Here is a 19,880-nt window from a genome sequence, read left to right as displayed (position 1 = left end):
TTCTGCTTTCTCTCTTAACATTGTAGACTAGGTGTCAACATTGGTTTTATACTTTTTTTGTTTTTCAATGATGTTTTGTATTACCTTCATTTCCTTTTATGTATTTTACTACATTTAATTTATTTTTACCTTTTTACCGGTCGTTTGGAGCAGATAGCCTAGCTGCTTTGTGCCATAAAACACCAAATCAATCAATCAATTTTAGGGTTAAAAATTACTTCAATGTTGTAGGTAACTTTAGGGTTAAATAATTACTTCAATGTTTTAGGTAACTTTAGGGTTAAAGAATTACTTCTTCAATGTTTTAGGTAATTTTAGGGTTGAAGAACCACTTCAATGTTTTAGGTAACTTTAGGGTTAAAAGAATGACTTCAACAATTAAATCTTGCTATAAATGTGAGATATGCGTATTTAGATAGTTATCGGTCAACATCTGTTAAAACATGATTTTAACAAGTTTCTTCAATTTTGACATGTTAAATAGAAGTACTATTTTTAGTACTAAAATATGTTATGGTGCTTGTTATTAATTATCGTAGTTTTTATGTTTAGTAGACCTTTGACTATACAGGTGTATATGTTAGGTTTCACTTAAACCTCTGGGTCTTGTACGGCAGCATAGACATGCTGAGAAACATTTAGAAGTTTCTTTGTGTGCTCTTTATTGTACATTTTGTGTGTTTAAATTTATAGCATAGTGCTTTTTTCTGTTGTTTTCTACATCTTTGTATTCCAAGTTTGAGAGGACATAGCTTTGTAATGGTTTTATTGAGATATGAATATTTCTCAAAGTTACATCAAACTGCAAATACCAGCATATAGTAAACTGTGAAAATTGATACACTTTTATCTCAAAGGCTAATGGACATCAGTCGTCGAATGGACAAAGCAGACCGAGATGCTCTTCTGTTGTGTGCCAAGTATTTGAAACAGCATAAGCAGTATGCATATGCTGTGGAAGTCTATCGCAGAATGGGGGACATTCCATCACTGTTGCAACTGTATGTTGAGGCCCGCCAGTGGGAAGAGGTATTGTACACAATTTTTTTCCCTGCAACCCCCACCCAAAAAAAAAAAGCAAAAAAAACTATGCTATTTAGTCATTAGAGAGTTTTAATTAAATCTTTATCTTATTTACATTCTGCATGGTAATAGATATTTTTGCATTGTAAGTGTTTTTTCTAGACAAAAGAAATACCACAGAAGACAGTGTTTAATCTCATCTGTTAAAAAGACAGTATCCTTTTTTGTATGTACTAAGACATATTATATTAAATTATTCTTATATAAGAATTATTAGATTAATAAAAATTGCATAAACAGTTGCACAAGAACCTTTTTTTTGTTTTGAGCACACTGCAAAACAAAACTGAAACTTATCATGGCCTTTCAGCCATAGGGGAATTATAATACTTTAATCAACCCTATTCATTGGTAAAGAACATCCCAGAAGTGAGCATTAGGTGGTGTTAACCAGCCTTCTCTTTATCTTTTCAGAATTTGGAGTAGCTAATACAGACACCCCCTGAATAAACCAACCAACAAGAATCAGCTCAACAAATGTCAAGGATAGATGCTTGTTTATAGTTAAAGATTTCATTTAAACAACCTTTTACTTTTGTCTCATTTATAATCAAACTACATTTGTTTGTTTTAAATTCACAAGCATAATTGCTGGCTAGCAACAAAATACAGGAAAATGATTGAATGTTTTGTTGTTTTTTTTCATTTATTCCTTTGAAGTCTAGCTTGTCTCATCAACATCAATATAAAATATTTTACTGTAAGTCTGTACACTACTTTTTTGTTTTTTCTACTTAAACTGAGTGATATAAGAGCATAAGACATACACACTCAATAACTTGTAGATTAGGGTTGAAGAAAGATGTGAATCTCAGGTTGAAAACTTTTCTCACCCTCCTGACAAACAAAGAAATAATGGTGAACACTAGTTTTAAACCTTGACTCTGTAGTAATGTGGTACATATTTGAATGTGAAATACGTTGTTGTTGTTTTTTTAATCTTGAGTGAACATAATTAGCAGTTGAATAGAATTTAAACAAATGAGAAACATTTCTCTGTTGGTTAGCCACGACTGACTAGGAGAAAAATCTTTACAAACCACAGCATTGTATGAAGTGGTATCAAGAGCTTTGTCTTCATTATTTTATCCATGGAAGGGCTTTTCTAAGATAGAGATAACTGTGTATGTAAAAACAGCTGGTTTGGGTTGAGAAAATTTTTATGTTGAGGAGCGAACAACGTTTCGACCTTCTTCAGTTATCGTCAGGTTCACAAAGAAAAAAAGAGGTAACTGACTGATAGCTGACCACATGTTTGAAGGGGGTTGTGACACAAGTTGAAACACAGGCAGTCAACACAGCATTACACTCACCACTATTCTGGTACAGATATGTAGACGACATGATTGCGGGATTAATATCTACAGAACACACACTTAATTTTTTCAATAACATTAACTGTATACATCCCAACATTAACTTCACATGTGAACAGGAAGAAAGCAATCAATTATAATTTATTAACCTCAAAATTACAAAAAACCAATACACAATTATAAACAGAAATCCAGCAAAAAATCACCCATACTGGACTATACATTCCTTGGGACTCAGCACATGAAACAAAACAAAAACTCAACATACTGTGAAACCAAATAAACACAACCATAAAACTATGCTCACCAGATAAAATTAACGATGAATTAGACAAAATAAAACTATACTTCATCAACATCAATAAGTTTCCTCCACAAGCCATAGAAAACATTATACACACACACACCTAGACAGAAAGCAAAATCAACTAACAAAAATAAATATATCCTACAAATTAAAAAATCATGAAACCATATACTGCTGCATACCATATGTTCTTGAAATCAGCAGAAAAATAACCAATATTTGGCAAAAACTAGTAACAAAATATGACATTCCAGTTAATACCAAATTTATTCAAAAACCAGGCACAAAATTAAGGTCTATACTATGTAAAAACTGCACTGACAAACACCACACCAACATTATATATAAAATACAATGTGATAACTGTCACAACTTCTATATTGGAGAAACAAGTAAAAAAATGGAAACCAGATTCAAAGAACACAAAATGTGTCCTTCACACGTTTTTGAACACTGCAAATCAAACGAACACAACATAACCATAGAAAACACCCAAATACTAAATAAACAAACAAACATAAACAAATGCAAAATTAAAGAAGCCTTACTTATACAACAACTTAAACCCAAAATAAACCAATACAAAGGAACACCTTTATACCTACATTAATAAATATAATCAAACATCTAAGCATGCCCTCTACATTCCTACACTCAGTTACACAACCCCCTTCAAACATGTGGTCAGTTACTTCTTTCTTTCTTTGTGGACCTAACAATGACTGAAGAAGGTTGAAATGTTAGCTCTTCTGCATAAAAGTTTCTCAACCCAAACCAGCCATTTTTACATATATATTTTTCTCTACAAGTGGGTTTTCTCGTCATGACTGATAGAGATAACTGATATAACACCATCCAAGTAACTTAGTGCTCCAACTAAGCTAATTTTTAGAACAGATTTATGGGCAACAAAAACTAGAACAACAAAGTAATACAAGGTTTATAAATTAAATATAAATAGTCAAATAATTAAACCACAATATAAAGTAGAATTAAACCACAGTATAAGGTAAAATCAAAGGTCAAACAGAAAGCCTAAGGGGAAGTCAAGGATCAACACAAGAACCAGTGTACAAAAGTGTTTCCAAACCTATTAACTTTGATTATTTTACAGTTGGGCTGCAAGGAATATACGATGTTGTCCGTAACCAAATATGTAAAAAAAGATGTGTAGTCTATTTTAGTAATAATTTCAGTGTAATTGAACTTAAAGCTGGTACAAAGACATAAATAAACATATTAGAAAGTAATAAAAATTATGAGGTACATTCACCTCTTCACTCTGGTAAAAGTGATAATCAAGGAAGAATAAATGTTTAACTGAACTGTAAGTAAATATTCATATTTTATATGCTATATTTATCTTATATGGTGTGGTCCTTCACTTCTCTGGTTTAATTCTCCAATAATTTAATGATACAGTCTTTCAGCAGGTTATATATTTTATAATAGTTACTAAGTTTCAATCCGAAAGAAAAACCATTGAATCTTTGGTTTAAGGGGAGAGAAGTAACATGGGTTTTTTGTATTTTTTCGATAAACTGAAATGTTAATAGATTATATTAATTAATTATATTATTTCCATTTTCTTAATGCTCAAACAATAATTGCAGGATTTGTTTTATAACTATCTGGAGAACTAAAACATGCATAGGTCAGATAATGTTGATTTAATTCTTAGCAAATATACATTCATGAGTATATTTAACTAATTAAAATGCAAGTCTGTTTGGCTGGATATATAAATACACGTGTTTTACTAAGTGTATGTATAATTGTTATATTTTCTCTAAAAACTTCTTCTCCATCACCTGGTGGCTCCTTGGTAAGTTTAAGAGTCATTAAATACCAGGTTTCATTACCCACTATGGCAGATCACAGACAGCTTACAGTGTAGCCTTGGCTAAACAGTTATCAACCCATTACTGTTCATTTATTGAAAGTGGAAACCAGTAGTTTTAGGTACAGAATATTTAGTGGTATATTGTACAATATGATATTAATTATTTCAGGCATTCATTGTGGCCGACCAGCATCCCGATTACAGACAAGATGTTTACGTTCCGTATGCTAATTGGCTGGCAGAAAATGATCGTTTTGTGGAAGCTCAAAAAGGTGAACAAAATGTTTTATATTTTTAAAGAACAAAACCTTATAGAAATTATGTGTTTATACAACACTGACTTGATTTTATACATGGTACTAAATTTACTCAAACTGAAGGTTTTGTACTTACAGGAAAATTATTTTTATCTTAAATGAATATTTCTGTGACAGGTTTTTCATGCTGCATTACATTGAGTAAATATAGTTTCTTGAACTAACTTGATACTGGTTCACTGTCTTTTTCAAATCCTCAGTAAATCCATTACAAAATTATTGCTTCATCTGTTAAAAAATTACTAGTTATTTAGTTATTAAGAATAAAAGCAACTTATCCAATAGTTTAGAAATGCTATAAATGATTGCTTACTGATAGATTAGGTATTTTTCCACATTCATAATTTTGGCTAATGCATGGTTATTTTCTTACAACTAATATTTTCCATATGTTTTGACTGGCACACTGTCAGTTTAATGTTTATATTTAGCCAAACAAATGGAAAGTTTGAGAAATTTTTTATATGCTGTGTTGCTAGATCTTCCTAACTTAACAGTATTTTTATAAATACTGTAAAAAAAAATGAATCAACAAAAATGAACTTATCTTTGTAGCTGACTCATTATAATAGTTACTTATCCTTCTTTCTGTTCTTAGATACCTTAACATTATATTTTAAATTTCTAATAGACCTTCCCAGTGATAGATCGTAACTCTGTGCAGCATTGTATTTCAGCTTTCCACAAAGCTGGCCGAGAAGTTGAAGCTTTACAAGTGCTGGAACAGCTAACTCATAATGCTGTCAATGAAAAGAGGTTTAGTGATGCTGGTTATTATTATTGGTTGCTGTCAATGCAGTGTTTGGACATTGCCCGAGGTGGGTGCTTGGTTTTTTGTATATTCATTTCTGTAAACTATTTGTAATAGTTAACATAATATTTATTTTGATTTGATTGTTTGTAAACAGAAGAATTAAAGTAGTTTAGTATAAGATTATAATCTTTTCATATTCTTTTTTTCACACAGAATATTCGCTCATTCTCTTACAGATGTTTTTTAAACAAAATTTCTATGTTCATATATGCCTGAAAGTTCATTGAAGGTCATGGACATTTTACATTTGGTTTAAAACTAAGATTCAGGTCAAAAAACATCAGTTCTTATGTATGATAATGTAATATTTGTTCATTTGGATAACCTCATCTTATCATAAGTACAACCTGGTGAATCGAATATTGACATGTTTGTGTATATTATCATTTTACTTTTTGTTATAAAATCTAATGGTTATTGACTAACTTGTGACTTAGGGTAAGGAATAATGGTAGGAATGTTAGCGTTCATTATGTAAAATCAGTTGATTTAATACATGGGAAAAATAGCAGTGAAATGACACATGACCGATAAAACGCGTTAAGCGTTTGTGAAAACAGCTGCGAAAAATGTGATTTCAGAATTGTATGTTGTTAGTGTTTTTGTTCGAATCGAAATGTGTTCCTAGTACTATCAGTACCTCATCCACTCAACACAAATGAGAAATTAATGCATTAACATTAGGCCTCTTACATTTTTAAATGTTAATTTCTTTCTTCTTTGGCTCAGTCCAAAGCTCCTCTGGCTGACTGAGACACAACAAACACAGTAGTGATTGGAGACTATTTATATAAGTCATTTGTTATAACAACAATTGTTGTAGAGAACAAGAGAAGCATGATTATATATTCTTGACAGTAGCCTTTTGTATTTCTTATACATGTTTTCTAGTCACTTTAGGATTTTCAACAATTAAAAGAGTGTATAGTAATAGGATTTCATTCACACTATACTCACCATATCCATGCAGTTACTACATGTGCTTTAATCTGTGATGGCATCACAAGAGTGATGGTCTGTCCCTTAGCATAGCTAGTGAATGTCACTGGCTGTCTTCTCTCTAGTCAGGAAAAAAATAGAAGTGACTCAAGACAGCCGTAAATAGAACTGACACAAGATAGCCCTAACAGTTTTATGTTAAATACATACTATTTTCTGTTCTTTATTTCAGACAATAACCAGAATGATAAAATGATAAACAAGTTTTGGGACCTCCAGCGCAAAGCAGAAATCTATTATGCTTACCATAATGTTCATCGATACATTGTAAGTTATATTACCGTAATGTTCTTTGATACATTGTAAGTCATATTACCATAATGTTAATTAATAACATTGTAAGTTATATTACCATAATGTTCGTCAATAACATTGTAAGTTATATGACCATAATGTTCGTCGATAACATTGTAAGTTACTTTCTATTGGTTCATTATATACGTAGCTTTTGCATTCTTGTTGTTATAAGAATATTTGTAGTGAAGATTTAATCATGTTGTAAGTGCAGTAAGTACACAGTGTTGAGTAAATAAGAGTACTATTTTATTCATAAGATTTATTGTTAGTTCATCATGTTATGATATACAGTTTGTTCTCTCCTGTAGTGGCTTACTGTACTCTTTGTTGTTTACTCAAGTAAAATATCATGTACTACATACTGTTTAATGTATTGTGTTAGTACACTATATTCCATGAGTTTATTAAATATTTATTGTATTTGTTCATGATAAAATAATGTAAATATATTGTGTAGCTTGTGCAATTTAATTACACATTTTAGGACATTAATGGACTACAGTTGTTGGTTGAAAGGGAAGGAGACATCATTTTTGCTTCTGTAATAAGGGTGAAACATCGTTTCCTTCTCTTTCAACATGCAACTGTCATCCATTAGTGTTCTCCGACCTACTGTGTCCACTAGAACAACATAGAGTTTAGTGAAGTTATTAATTGATAATCTAATCTAACCTTGATCTCCTTGAGAAAGTGGTTGTTCTGAATGTTTGTAGTGCAAGCTGGAGTGTTTTACACTTTGTGATAGTATTAGTGTATGGTTTGGATTTAATTAATAAAGAAAAGATCCCTTTAAAGGCCAGTATTTGTTTTTTTGTAATTATTAAAGGTTTTTAACCCCTAGTATCTCTAGTGGAAAAACATAAAAATGTTGATATAAACACACACATATTTCATGAACTTAGTTAAGGAACTTTTTCATGAGTTATAAGTTTCATGTATCTAAAAATGTTTGATTCAAAATGTAATTCAGGGAAAACAAATAGACACTGGAAGTATAGTTTATTATTATAGACAAGAATTCATACAATTAAAGTTTATATTCAGAAACAGATTGGTATGGCTATATAATTCCTTTGAAGTAAGAAATAATTATGCCATTAGGTTCATTTTAATCATGTAATTGCAGAGGTAAACTTATCACAGTTCTTTAGTGTAAAGAACTGTGGTATTATATATTAGTTTATTATAATTTTACAGGAAGAACCTTTTACGTCATTTTTGCCTGAAGCTCTATTCAACATGGCCCGTTACTTGATCCACCGAATGTTCAGTGACACTTTGGTTGGAGTTTCAAAAGTGTATCCTTTCCATACACACATTTATACATAATTTTGTGCATCTTCAGATAAAAGTATTTTACATGTATCATCTGTGACAGTGTTTCGAACTGCCAGTTTGTAGGTTTTCACTTGTAAATTGTAATGTTTTTTTATTATATCCCAATAACACAGGAAGATAGTGAGCTGGTCCCTTGTGTTTAAATTCTTAGAAGGCATTAATATTTGACATTTTCTGACAAAACGTGTTGACAGTAAGAAACTAACTAAGCTTTGTTTGTTTATCTGAGATAACAGTCACTTAATTTCTTTGGGATGTTTATAGCTATTAGTACTGAGATAACAGTCACTAAACCTCCTTGGGATATTTACAGCTATCAATACTGAGATAACATTCACTTAATTTCTTTGGGATGTTTACAGCTATTAGTACTGAGATAACGGTGATTAAACTTCCTTGAGATGTTCACAGCTATCAGTGCTGATATAACAGTCACTTAACTTCTGTAAAGTAACTTGAAAGCCGAAGATCTCCATTATGTCAAATGGTCATGATACTTATAAATATATGTTATGAATAGAAGTCACGAATTTAAATTTGATGTTTGTTCATTTAACAAAGAATCACCACTGAAATAAACCTGGTATATAAGTGTAATTAGAAATATAAAAAAACATTAAATATCTGATGCCATGATCATTCTTAATTTAAGCAAAAATAACAAACTTGAAGTTTTGGTTCAGAGATATTCCTTATAAGGACAATCTTATATTTTTGTGACATTAATTATATATGTCAGTTTTAACATGTTCCTGCTCCATGCACAGCGTGTTACTATCAAATGACACTAGCTTCCATAAATCTTTGTTTATTAGATTTTCAAAACTAATGCAATTATTTTTATTTATTTATTTTTACTTTGTTGTATGTGTTGCTTAACAAGTTTCTTTCCTATGGAACAATGTAATGTGTACAATACCTGACGAACAGTGTTGTTTTTAAAACCTTTACTTGTTCTCAGAGCTATTTTGTATGCCTTAGCCAAACAGAGCCGTAATCTAGGGGCTTATAAGTTAGCTCGGCATGCTTACGACAGACTGCAAAACTTGCGAGTGTCACCACGGTTTCAAGAATCCATAGACATGGGAGCTGTGACAATAAGATCAAAGCCATTCAGTGATGTTGAAGTTAGAAGTTTTTCACACTTCTTTAGTTGTTTTCTGTAAACTGTTTAAAATGTCCATTTTATTTATTTGTATGTTACTTTAAAACCCTAAGTAAAAACTTGAAAAAATAATTTGTAAATATAATTCTACTACATGTGTCATTTTATTACTTTTAATTGATGTTTTGGTTGTTCTGCTGTAACAAGACTTACTTTACTGCAGGAATTACTACCTCTTTGTTATCGCTGCTCAACAACAAATCCATTGCTAAACAACCAGGGAAACTGTTGTATTAACTGTAGGCAACCTTTTGTTCACTCATTTGTCTCATTTGGTAAGTTATGTTTTGACTAGCTTCACATATATTATAAGACACTTACTGTCTATATGTTAAACATATGATAAATCAAGAAATAACATTGGTTTATATAAGGCATTAAACTAACAGCACCTTATAAGTAGGTGACATGTCTGATGGTTGCGAGTGAGATTATAAGAAACTTGGTGTCTAAATGTATTTAAATGGTTAGGTGATACAGTTTTCATGGTAAAATATTCTCCGGTTAATGGGAAGTATGCAGTCATGAATGTGATGTGTGGAAATTACACACAATATGATCAGTAGATATATGTGTGTCAAATGCATAATGGATAGAAAATACCATGAGATAATGAATCAGAATTATCTGGTAAAGAAGGAACAGAGCTGATAGATAAGTGTCATTAATGACAATGGTTGGCCGATTAACGGAAGACAAGAAGACAGCAGAATGGCCAATAAATCAGGATGGTTTGGTAAGTTTGAAGAGAGAGTGTAGTGATTTAAGACACAGATATGAATGTATCGTATGTTATTGGTTGTGTAATTACTAATAGTGTGTAACTGGTCATGTCATTAGTAGCAGTTCTTAGTTTGTCACTTAGGTTTTGCTAAATATGAGTTTGATTGGAAATAGATGAAACATTCAAGACCAAACAGCCTCACTGATAAACCATCACAGCTCTCAGTTGTGAATTTCAACTTGCGCGGGACTTGCACATCATCTTAGCTTCCTTTCTATGTTTACTGTTGACAGGAAGAGGATAGAGCTACAGACTGTGTAATGGATTTGTAAAATAAAAACACTCAGTAATAGAAACTGAAAACTTATGAATAACTTACTACAAACTAAAGAGTAAAGAAGATAGATAAATAATTTGTAGATAGATGGCTGAGTGATTACAACTTGGGGAACAGTGTTTGTCTGTGTTACTGAAAAACCCTGAAATATGTTGGCAAGTTTTACTAAAAAGTATATACGTTGCTCAGATGTTTGGTACCCAACTTAAGCAGTACTAACATATATAAAGATGCCATAGGTTCACATAGACACAGGTGGTTTAGTATCTGATAAACAGATTTAAGAGACATAGTGAGTAATAAATTAAGAACTGGCTTTAATTTGTTCTTGGGCCTGGTGTTTAGGACACTTGACTCACAGTTAGTAGGTTATGGGTTTGAATTGTTTTGTCAAACACGCTCACCTTTTCCATTATGTGATGGTTAATCTTACTTTTTCGTTTACAAAAGAGTAGCCCAAGAATTGATGGTTGGTGGTATTCACTACCTTTCTTTTAGTCTGTCACTGCTAAATCATAGACAGCTAGTGCATGTAGCCCTCAAGTAGTTTGGTGTAAGTAATAGATCTTTAAATTGAATAGTATGTAATAAAAAAAGGGTAATGTATGATTGAGAAAGATTTACTTCCACTTGTCACCTAGCTATTATTTACTGTTAGAATTACTGTTCTGCCATCGAGTTATCACTGAAAAAAGTCTCTTGAGGAAAACAGCCTCTACTTTTGAATAGCTTAGTTGTAGAATACTGGGTATGTTAGCCAAAGACCCTGGTTTCAAGTTCCAGTCTCTTTTTTTACTTAATTGCCTTTTCTATAAAAATATTATTCTTTCGTTGTTACTCAGTACTTCTCAGCAGTTAAACCTCACACAACTGGGTTAGGTTAGTTTTAGTTCTGATCTGAACTTGTTGTGATAAAAAGTTAATAATAATAAATAAAATATATTGATTTTACTTTAAGGTATATATTGTACAACAGACTGGAGTTTTTTTTATATTTTTTATAGAAATTCTGCCATTAGTAGAGTTTGTTTTAGAAGATGGTATCACAGATAAAGAGGCTCTACGTTTGCTAGAATCAGACAGCACATTTTTGACTGGACAACACTCACGGCTTGAAGAAAATGGTGGAAGTATCTTTTTGTGTTGTGAGGGGAGATAAGTTATTCATCAAGAGATACATTTTAATAAATGATATACCTGTTGGAGATGCAAATAGTTGTGTATAGTTCTGTTTTTTTGGGTTTATCAGCAATATATATATAAATGTATCTCAAAACAGCTGTTATGGATATTAAAACTTTTATTAACATATAGTACAGAACAACATTTTGACCTTCTTAGGACATCTTCAGGTTAACTTAAGAAGGTCAAACCATTGTTCTCTACTTTATTTTAATAAAAGTTAATCCCCATACCAGCCATTTTGAGATACATTTTTACTTCAGTGGATTTCTCGTCATCCCTAATGTGTGTATAATCTGTTATTTTAAAATACTATGAATATATAATACAGTAAAATGTGACAAAAGGGATTTGATCAAATCATCATTTTAGACTAAAATGTAGAGCTATCTTTATTCTTTTAGTGTGATAACATTGACACAAAACTACTACAACTTTATTTAAGATCCTAGTTGACATGGTCTAATCAAGCTAATAATATCTGTTGTCACTACAATGAAGTTATTCTGGTATGTTTTTAACTCTTCAAAACTTCAGAGTATCAGTCTTTGCGTATCGATGGTAACATAGAAAACGACTTTGATGCTGACCCCTTTACTGCTCAGTTGATGAGTTTTGAGGTAAGGATCATAACAAAACTAATTTGCAGTAGAGTTACATTAAAAGTGGACATGGTGTTACTGGTCACCTTCTCCTCAGCTAAATTATTTCTGTTTTGTTGACCTTTTTATGGTAGTGTCAGCTTTGTGGATTTTTTGTTTTTTTAATTTATTTTTAATATCGTTTTTCCCTTCCCAGCTGTACAAATTTCTTGATGTTTTCTTTTATTTTTTAAGCTCACTATTACATAACAAGTATACTTGTTGTTTATGTTTTTTATTGTAGGAGGGAGGTCTGGAATTTAGCCCAGTTGTAGCCAGTCGATCAGTGTTACAAAGCATGAAACATTCAGATGTAATTATTAGCAAATGGCAGTCACCGCTTCAGTACCGGTATTTCCGTAACTTAATGCCAGATGTTCAGATTACAAAGTGCAGCTCTTGCAATCAAGTAAGATTGTGAATCTTTTCCAGATAAGAAGTTTGTGTGTGTGAGAAATAACTAATACAAAAATATTGTTTAATATAATTTCCAAGTTAAAAAAGTATATATGATATATTTATATGTGTGTGTGTTTATATGAAAACTCTAACAGTTAAATGTCTTTCATTTATGAAGCATTTCAAACCACAAGATACTTATTGTCTTTCACAAAGTAGAGTAATAAATTAACATCTAATGAGGTCATTAACAACAAAAGTCCTTCATACAGTTTTTACTTCCTTAACAGGTACTCTCAGCTGCTTTAAATAAATTATACCTCACCAAGCAACTCTATCAATATGTTGATTTTTTACATCGCTTAAGTTTATTACTTGACAGGCTATTTATTTCAGTTATTCATGTATTGGTATAGACCCCATTAGAAGCCTTTTGTAACCAAGTTAAAACAAGATAGGCACTTAAACAAGTTCTTTGCAGTGGATGTTACGTTATAGTGTCAGCAATGTTAAATCCTTTTTCTAATGAACAAGTTTCACCTCACAGTAACTGTAAAAAAAATCTATTATGTATATTAACTTGCTTGTTTGTTAGAACTTAACTTATTGAAAAACTGTTTACCTTGACTGTTGTTACTTAACCTTGATATCATTAACTTAATAACCTTGATTCTTCTCTAATGTATATCTGAAGTTTTCATATCTTTCTAATTTAGTCTGTATATGGTCAGGATGGATCTGGACTTTGGAGATATTTTATTTTGACAAAACAGAGCCGTGACCAAACAAACCAGCTGTGCTGGTTATGAGAACTTTTTTCTTTCAAATGTTAACTAAGCAATTTATTCAAAACCATATAATTGCCTGAAGGTCTAGAGTTGACAGTAGAAGTTTACATTAAATAAATAGTTTCAGACCACCATCTAGTTGAGAAACTGGCCACATGATTTAGACTGATATGGGCTTAGCAGATATAAATCATTTGCAATTTCTATTCTTTTTAATTTTCTGGATAAATAAGGATTTTTTCTAATCACTGAAACAGTTTTTTTTTAATCTGTATTGCGAATGTAGCAAAAACAGTTTTTTTATCACATTTAGCTTTTTCACAGTGATGACTATGAACTACAAGTCCTGCAGAAAGGTTACTGTCCATTTTGTCGCTACAACCCTGAAGAAAGCCAACTTACAGATAACTAATGAAACACAACTTCAGTGTTTCACTAGTTTGTTTCCGTCCATCACTTAATCTAACGTTGTTATTATATGATGCCAGCACACAGCTCAAACAGCCTCATACAGGGTAGATGTAGAAAAGTGATGTTATTATATAACTGTATCACTTTTGGATTTTTTTAAACAAAGAAATTTATCTGATAATTTTAAAGCATTCAGTTTGAAGTAGTGAGTACAGTAGTTAAATCTTATAAACATCTCACTTAATCAGCCCAGTTCTGTGATGTACATATTATCTTAATGCTGTTGTTTGTTTATTATATTATAACTTTTTAATTCTCCTCTATTAATTTTGAAACTGAATAATGTATTTTTATTAGTTGTGAAAGAGAACTGGAATGTTAATGAAAGACGTAAATACACATACGTCCTTCTGATTTGTCACTTTGACAACACACGTTTCGCCTGTTTCTCTCTTGTGTCTAATATAATCTGTAAGACTGTGGCAAATTCAAGTAATCTCAAACTGATATTAGCACTTTGTAATCTATTATTGGAATGTCAACAATAGAATGTTTCAGAGATATTCAATAAACGTAAATATCAAATACACTTGAATTACTACAAATGTTTAGTTGGTCATAAACATTTAATATCTTATGTGTAGAATGATGATGGTTCATGAACAGGCTGTATGTTAAAGTTCCATACTGCTGGTACTGTGACATATGTACGTGTTGCTTTATTAATGTACAGAGACACATTTTCTAAATTCATCAGCCATTAATGTCTCTGCGATATTTATCAGTAAGTTCTGATATCAAAACAAACCATCTGCATGCATCACAATTACAAATTAACCTAGTAATTAAGGTAGCAGGTGTAATAAATCATTCTAACTAGGAATATAAAACTAAGTAGTTGGTTATTCTTGCTGTTATCATATTTAGTGGCCATAATCTCAGTACTCTCTCATTGGTCAGCCAGCTTTTAATTTTTAGGTTAGTTCTATATCCATTATACTAAGTTAACAATGCACAATAATTAGCATAATAAAAAACGTGTTTGTGTAGTAGATAGTTAGAAATATAGTTGTGTTGTATGTATTAAATGTTTTAATTGGTGCTGTCAATGTAACATTAAAGAAAATGTAAGACACACAAAAACTAGCTTGTAACTTCATGCACCATCACTGATTTTATGTTCTCTGAAAAGCCTAACATAGTTACATGCACAACATTGTATAATTTTCGTTTGTGACATCATTAAATGGTCAAACATTAGGTCAGTTTAACGTAACAGATATGTGATTTCAATATCTTATTGTTTAGCTTTAGTCTTATTGGGGAATTAGATAAAACAGCTAAAATCTAATATTTACATAAATAACAAATAAAAAACTGTGCAATAAATAAAAAATATTCATACTCTAATTACAATTAGAGTATTAACCAAACGTACTGCAGGATGTGTGTATGTACACATATTACCTGACTTTAACATCATGTCTTTGTACAGATGTGGTCAACTTATGTAGCAGGCAACAGAAAATAACAAAATTAAACCTTAAGAACTAGTCAAGTGTATAAGCAATAATAAGACATATGAAAGATCAACCTACTAATAAAACATTAACAGTGGACGTCTAATATAACTAACAATTTAATGTAAGGAAGTGTTATGGTCACCTTACTTAAGTTATTTGAATTTTATCTTGAAATATTCACTGAGAAATGTATTAAAAGCTGGAATGTTTTGAGGAAATTCGTAATATTCTGTAAAATTATTAATTCTGTAATTAGTAGCAAGAAGGCTGTTCAATTTATCACAAAAGTCAATAAATCTGGTGTTCAAAGTACAGGAGTCAATACTTATGTTTCCTTAGCTCCACCCTCAAAACCTTCTGAAAGTTGAGCGTATTCCATTGTATTAGATAAAATATGATTATTAAACACAGTGAAATACAATTTGTGATGTGATAAATTTACAACTCTATAACTCAAAGTGCTTTCTAAAGTGTTGAGTTCAATATGACACTTATATCTAAACCTAAGTAATGTGCTTTCTTCAGAGTGAAAAAGGTTTGTATATTTTTTTTTGTTCCAGAATAAGTCCTGGTAAGTATTAACTATCTTTAGCACTGTTAAGAAAACCTGTCATTCAACCTTAGCTGTAGAATTTTGACTTTAATAGACATTCATAATTTATAGCATAAGGTATGAAAACTTTAAATAACAGCATATGAATTCGTCAAATATTCTAAATTTAAGATGTTGGATGTCTGTTATTTAAATTTTATAATTCTCATAAGTTTAGACCATTCTTGAGTTTACTGTGGTTGCTTGAGTACATTTACATCTCCCATGTTTATATTTTCGTTGTTATTTTAAAGAAAAGCCACACAAAAACACTAAAGGTGTTTGTGGAAAAAAACTCGCTTTCTAATTCACATGATGTTTAAGGACCAGAAGAAGGTTCACTTTGTGTGATTTTTTTTTATTACTGGTAATAAACTTGCATTTATGTGAACATCACAATCAGAATCATGTTTTTTTTCAAAGAGGACAAGGTTAGCATCCTAGACTATGGATCTGTTGGTTCCTCATTCATATACTCTTACCATACAAAAAAACAATAGTAATAATTGTACTCTGTTTCGGTGTTATGGGTGCATTGTAAATGAAGTGATCAAACTCCACTGGTCAGACAAACATAGTGCTAGAGATGTTGGTGCATGCTGTTTACAATTGGAAATATTTGTGATTTATACCAACATTAGTATACCAAATAAAACCAGATTTTTAGAATAGAGTGAAATTATTTTCGTTCATAAACATTTTTTAAAAATGTTTGAAAATGAAATTATTTCCGTGATTTTTCTCATGGTGTTCCTTTTGTAAACCTCAGTTGGGTTTCTGTTTTGTGCATATTGTGGATATTATTTTACTGAACTTAAGTTTAATTTATTTGATATATATTATGGTTACATTTAAATTTTTACTAAAACTGTTTTTGGTGACGGTTCTTAGTGCATGCGTATTCTTATATTAATAAACAATATTTGATCGATTGAACTACTTGGAAAGTTCATTACTATTCGAACTCCAGTTCTTTGTGAACGATTATAGCATAAGAAAATAATAACATTTGGTCTACGTGAATAACATTCAGCCAAAGTTTAGTAATTGTAGCTTCATTAGGGCTGCCCTTTCAGCCGTGAGGGCGTTACAATGTCACGGTCAGCCCCACTATTTGTTGGTAAAAGAGTAGCCCAAGAGTTGGCGATGGATTGTGATAATTAGCTGCCTTCCCTCTAGTCTTACACTGCTAAATTAGGGACGGCTAGCACAGAGCCCTTATGTAGCTATGCGCGAAATTCAAAACAAACCAAACCAAACATTAGGGCTGGTAGTAAAAATACTAGTAAATACAAAGTTTGTTAAATATTATCTATAGAGTAAATGTTTGAGTCGTTCTTAATTTATTGCTAATTAACTCATTTACAGCTTTTGATGGACCAGCTGTTTTGAGCATTTTCATTTTTCACTTATTCATTATCTGTTTTTGTCACAAACAAATGTCAGTCTCATTTTACTCGTGTAATTCTTCACACATTACTAAATTGGACAGTTTCGATCATGTAACAAGTTCATACTTGTTCTTACGTTATAATGTTTAGACTAAGTCTCTGAGGAAGAAAAAAAAAGTCAGTGGAAACTGAAAATCATTGTATATTAAAGGAGTCGGTAAGGTGTTGGCAAGCCCGGGTGGTTAAGGTGCTCGACTCGTAATCTGAGGATCGCGGGTTCGAATCCCTATTGCACCAAACATGCTCGCCCTTTCAGCTGTGGGGTCGTCATAATGTGACGATCAATCCCACTATTCGTTGGTGATGACTAGCTGGTTTCCCTCTAGCCCTACACTGCTAAATTAGGGACGGCTAGCGGATATAGCTGTCGTGTAGCTTTGCGCGAAATTCAAAAAACAAGCCCTTGGGACTATAGAATGTTGATTGTACTGGTTTCGCCATCTACTTTATAAAATTATAGTTAGTACAAGTTTGAATTTTAAAAAAAATCTTAACATGTTTGAAAAGTCCTATAAAATGGGTAATATAATAGAAGTATTTGGTTTAGTATCAATTTACAACAATCATTTGTACTGAATCGTCCTTTAGATACCTTTTCAAATTTAAGAGAAATAGCTTCATACGAATATGGTGTATGCAAAAATAAGAATAGTGTCTTTTATTTCTACTGTTTAGCTACTAAAACAAGGCTTGCCAATACGGATTTAAAAAAAGAAGTAGATAATATATTCCTCCAGAAACAAGAGTTGATGAGAGATTTTAGAAGGCTTAGCTTCCGTAAATGAGTGTTTGTTTTGTTTTTGAATTTCGCGCAAAGCTACACGAGGGCTATCTGAGCTAGCACTCCCAAATTTAGCAGTGCAAGACAAGAGGGAAGCCAGTTAGTGATCACTACCCACCGCCAACTCTTGGGATTGACCGTCACATTATGATGCCCCCGCAGCTGAAATGGCGAGCATATTTGGTGCGACGGGGACTCGAACCCGCGACCCTCAGGTTACGAGCCGAACGCCTTTAACTAATCTGACCATGCAAATGGATAAAAAAAGAAAGAGAGAGACAGTTCATGTCATACCGCCTGAAGGGCAATTCCCTCCCCCTTCTTTAACAAGTGCCGTGTAAAATAAAACAATTTCCCCAAATAAAGTGTCAATTACACTGTTATTTTCACCAACTCAAAATACCATACAATATATCTGGCAGGATAGCCTACCCAAACAAGATACACATGCGCGACCTAAAGTATTTAATAAGTATCTCATCAACTTGAATAAAAACAAATAACACAATTAATCAAGTAGGCCCGGCATGGCCAAGCGTGTGAAGGCGTGCGACTCGTAATCTGAGGATCGCGGGTTCGCATCTCCGTCACGCTAAACATGCTCGCCCTTTCAACCGTGGGGGCGTTATAATGTGACGGTCAATCCCACTATTCGTTGGTAAAAGAGTAGCCCAAGAGTTGGCGGTGGGTGGTGATGACTAGCTGCCTTCCCTCTAGTCTTACACTGCTAAATTAGGGACGGCTAGCGCAGATAGCTACCAAAGCTACTCAGCTTTGTGCGAAATTAAAAAACAACAACAACATTAATCAAGTATTGTGCATAATATACACTGCTGGCCAAAATCTTAAGGCCAATGAACATAACAAAAAAATATGCATTTTGCGTTGTTAGACATAACCACTTTTTTGAGTAGAGCTTCGAAACATGAAAATAAGAAAAGGGAAAATAAAAATTAAAAACTTTTTAGCATTTGATAGGGAAAATGTGAACACTGTGAAATTAGCCTAAATACCAGCTGGTCACAAGTTTAAGACCATACCAAAAAGAAGTCCTAAACAGGGTAGGCAATGCCCAACAAGACGTCTCAGTAGTGAGTTGCACAGCCGTCATTGTGAATAACTGCAAACATTCGCTTTGGCATGGTCGATATAAGCGTTTGCAGAAGGCTGGCTGGAATGTTATTTCAAGTGGTGAAGATGGCTTCATGAAGATCATGCACTGTTTGGAATTGACGTCCATTTCTATAGACTTCCCTTGCCATACACCCCCAAACATTTTCAATGAGGTTCAGTTCGGGCGAACACGCTGGATAGTCCAAAAGAATCACGTTATTTGCCATGAAAAAGTCATTTGTCTTGTGAGCATTGTGGATTGCAGCGTTGTCCTGCTGAAAGATCCAGTCATTTCCACACAAGCGAGGGCCTTCAGTCAGTAAGGATGCTCTCTCCAACATGCCAATGTAGCCAGCTGCTGTTTGACGCCCCTGTATAACCTGAAGCTCCATTGTTCCATGGAAGGAGAAAGCACCCCAGATCATGATGGAACCTCCTCCACTGTGTCGTGTAGAAAAT

General features: G+C 32.3%; 1 protein-coding gene across 1 annotated transcript in view; it reads left to right on the top strand.

Moving 5' to 3' along the window:
* Positions 1–17,012, top strand: part of Oseg1 (intraflagellar transport protein Oseg1) — a 51,391-nt gene extending 34,379 nt beyond the window's left edge. Inside the window, exons 19-29 of the mRNA XM_076494945.1 lie at positions 858–1,029; positions 4,719–4,821; positions 5,544–5,684; positions 6,852–6,946; positions 8,174–8,274; positions 9,276–9,441; positions 9,643–9,754; positions 11,545–11,670; positions 12,260–12,342; positions 12,608–12,772; positions 13,864–17,012. Of these exons, the coding sequence (XP_076351060.1) occupies positions 858–1,029; positions 4,719–4,821; positions 5,544–5,684; positions 6,852–6,946; positions 8,174–8,274; positions 9,276–9,441; positions 9,643–9,754; positions 11,545–11,670; positions 12,260–12,342; positions 12,608–12,772; positions 13,864–13,962 (1,363 nt within the window). The 3' untranslated portion in view covers positions 13,963–17,012. The remainder of the gene's footprint in view (positions 1–857; positions 1,030–4,718; positions 4,822–5,543; positions 5,685–6,851; positions 6,947–8,173; positions 8,275–9,275; positions 9,442–9,642; positions 9,755–11,544; positions 11,671–12,259; positions 12,343–12,607; positions 12,773–13,863) is intronic.
* The last annotated feature ends 2,868 nt before the right edge of the window (positions 17,013–19,880 follow it).

Source organism: Tachypleus tridentatus, chromosome 3 (assembly GCF_004210375.1).
Source record: "Tachypleus tridentatus isolate NWPU-2018 chromosome 3, ASM421037v1, whole genome shotgun sequence".
Classification (NCBI taxonomy): domain Eukaryota; kingdom Metazoa; phylum Arthropoda; class Merostomata; order Xiphosura; family Limulidae; genus Tachypleus; species Tachypleus tridentatus.
The sequence above is the reverse complement of the archived record's forward strand: the minus strand, read 5'-3'. Positions and strand labels throughout refer to the sequence as shown.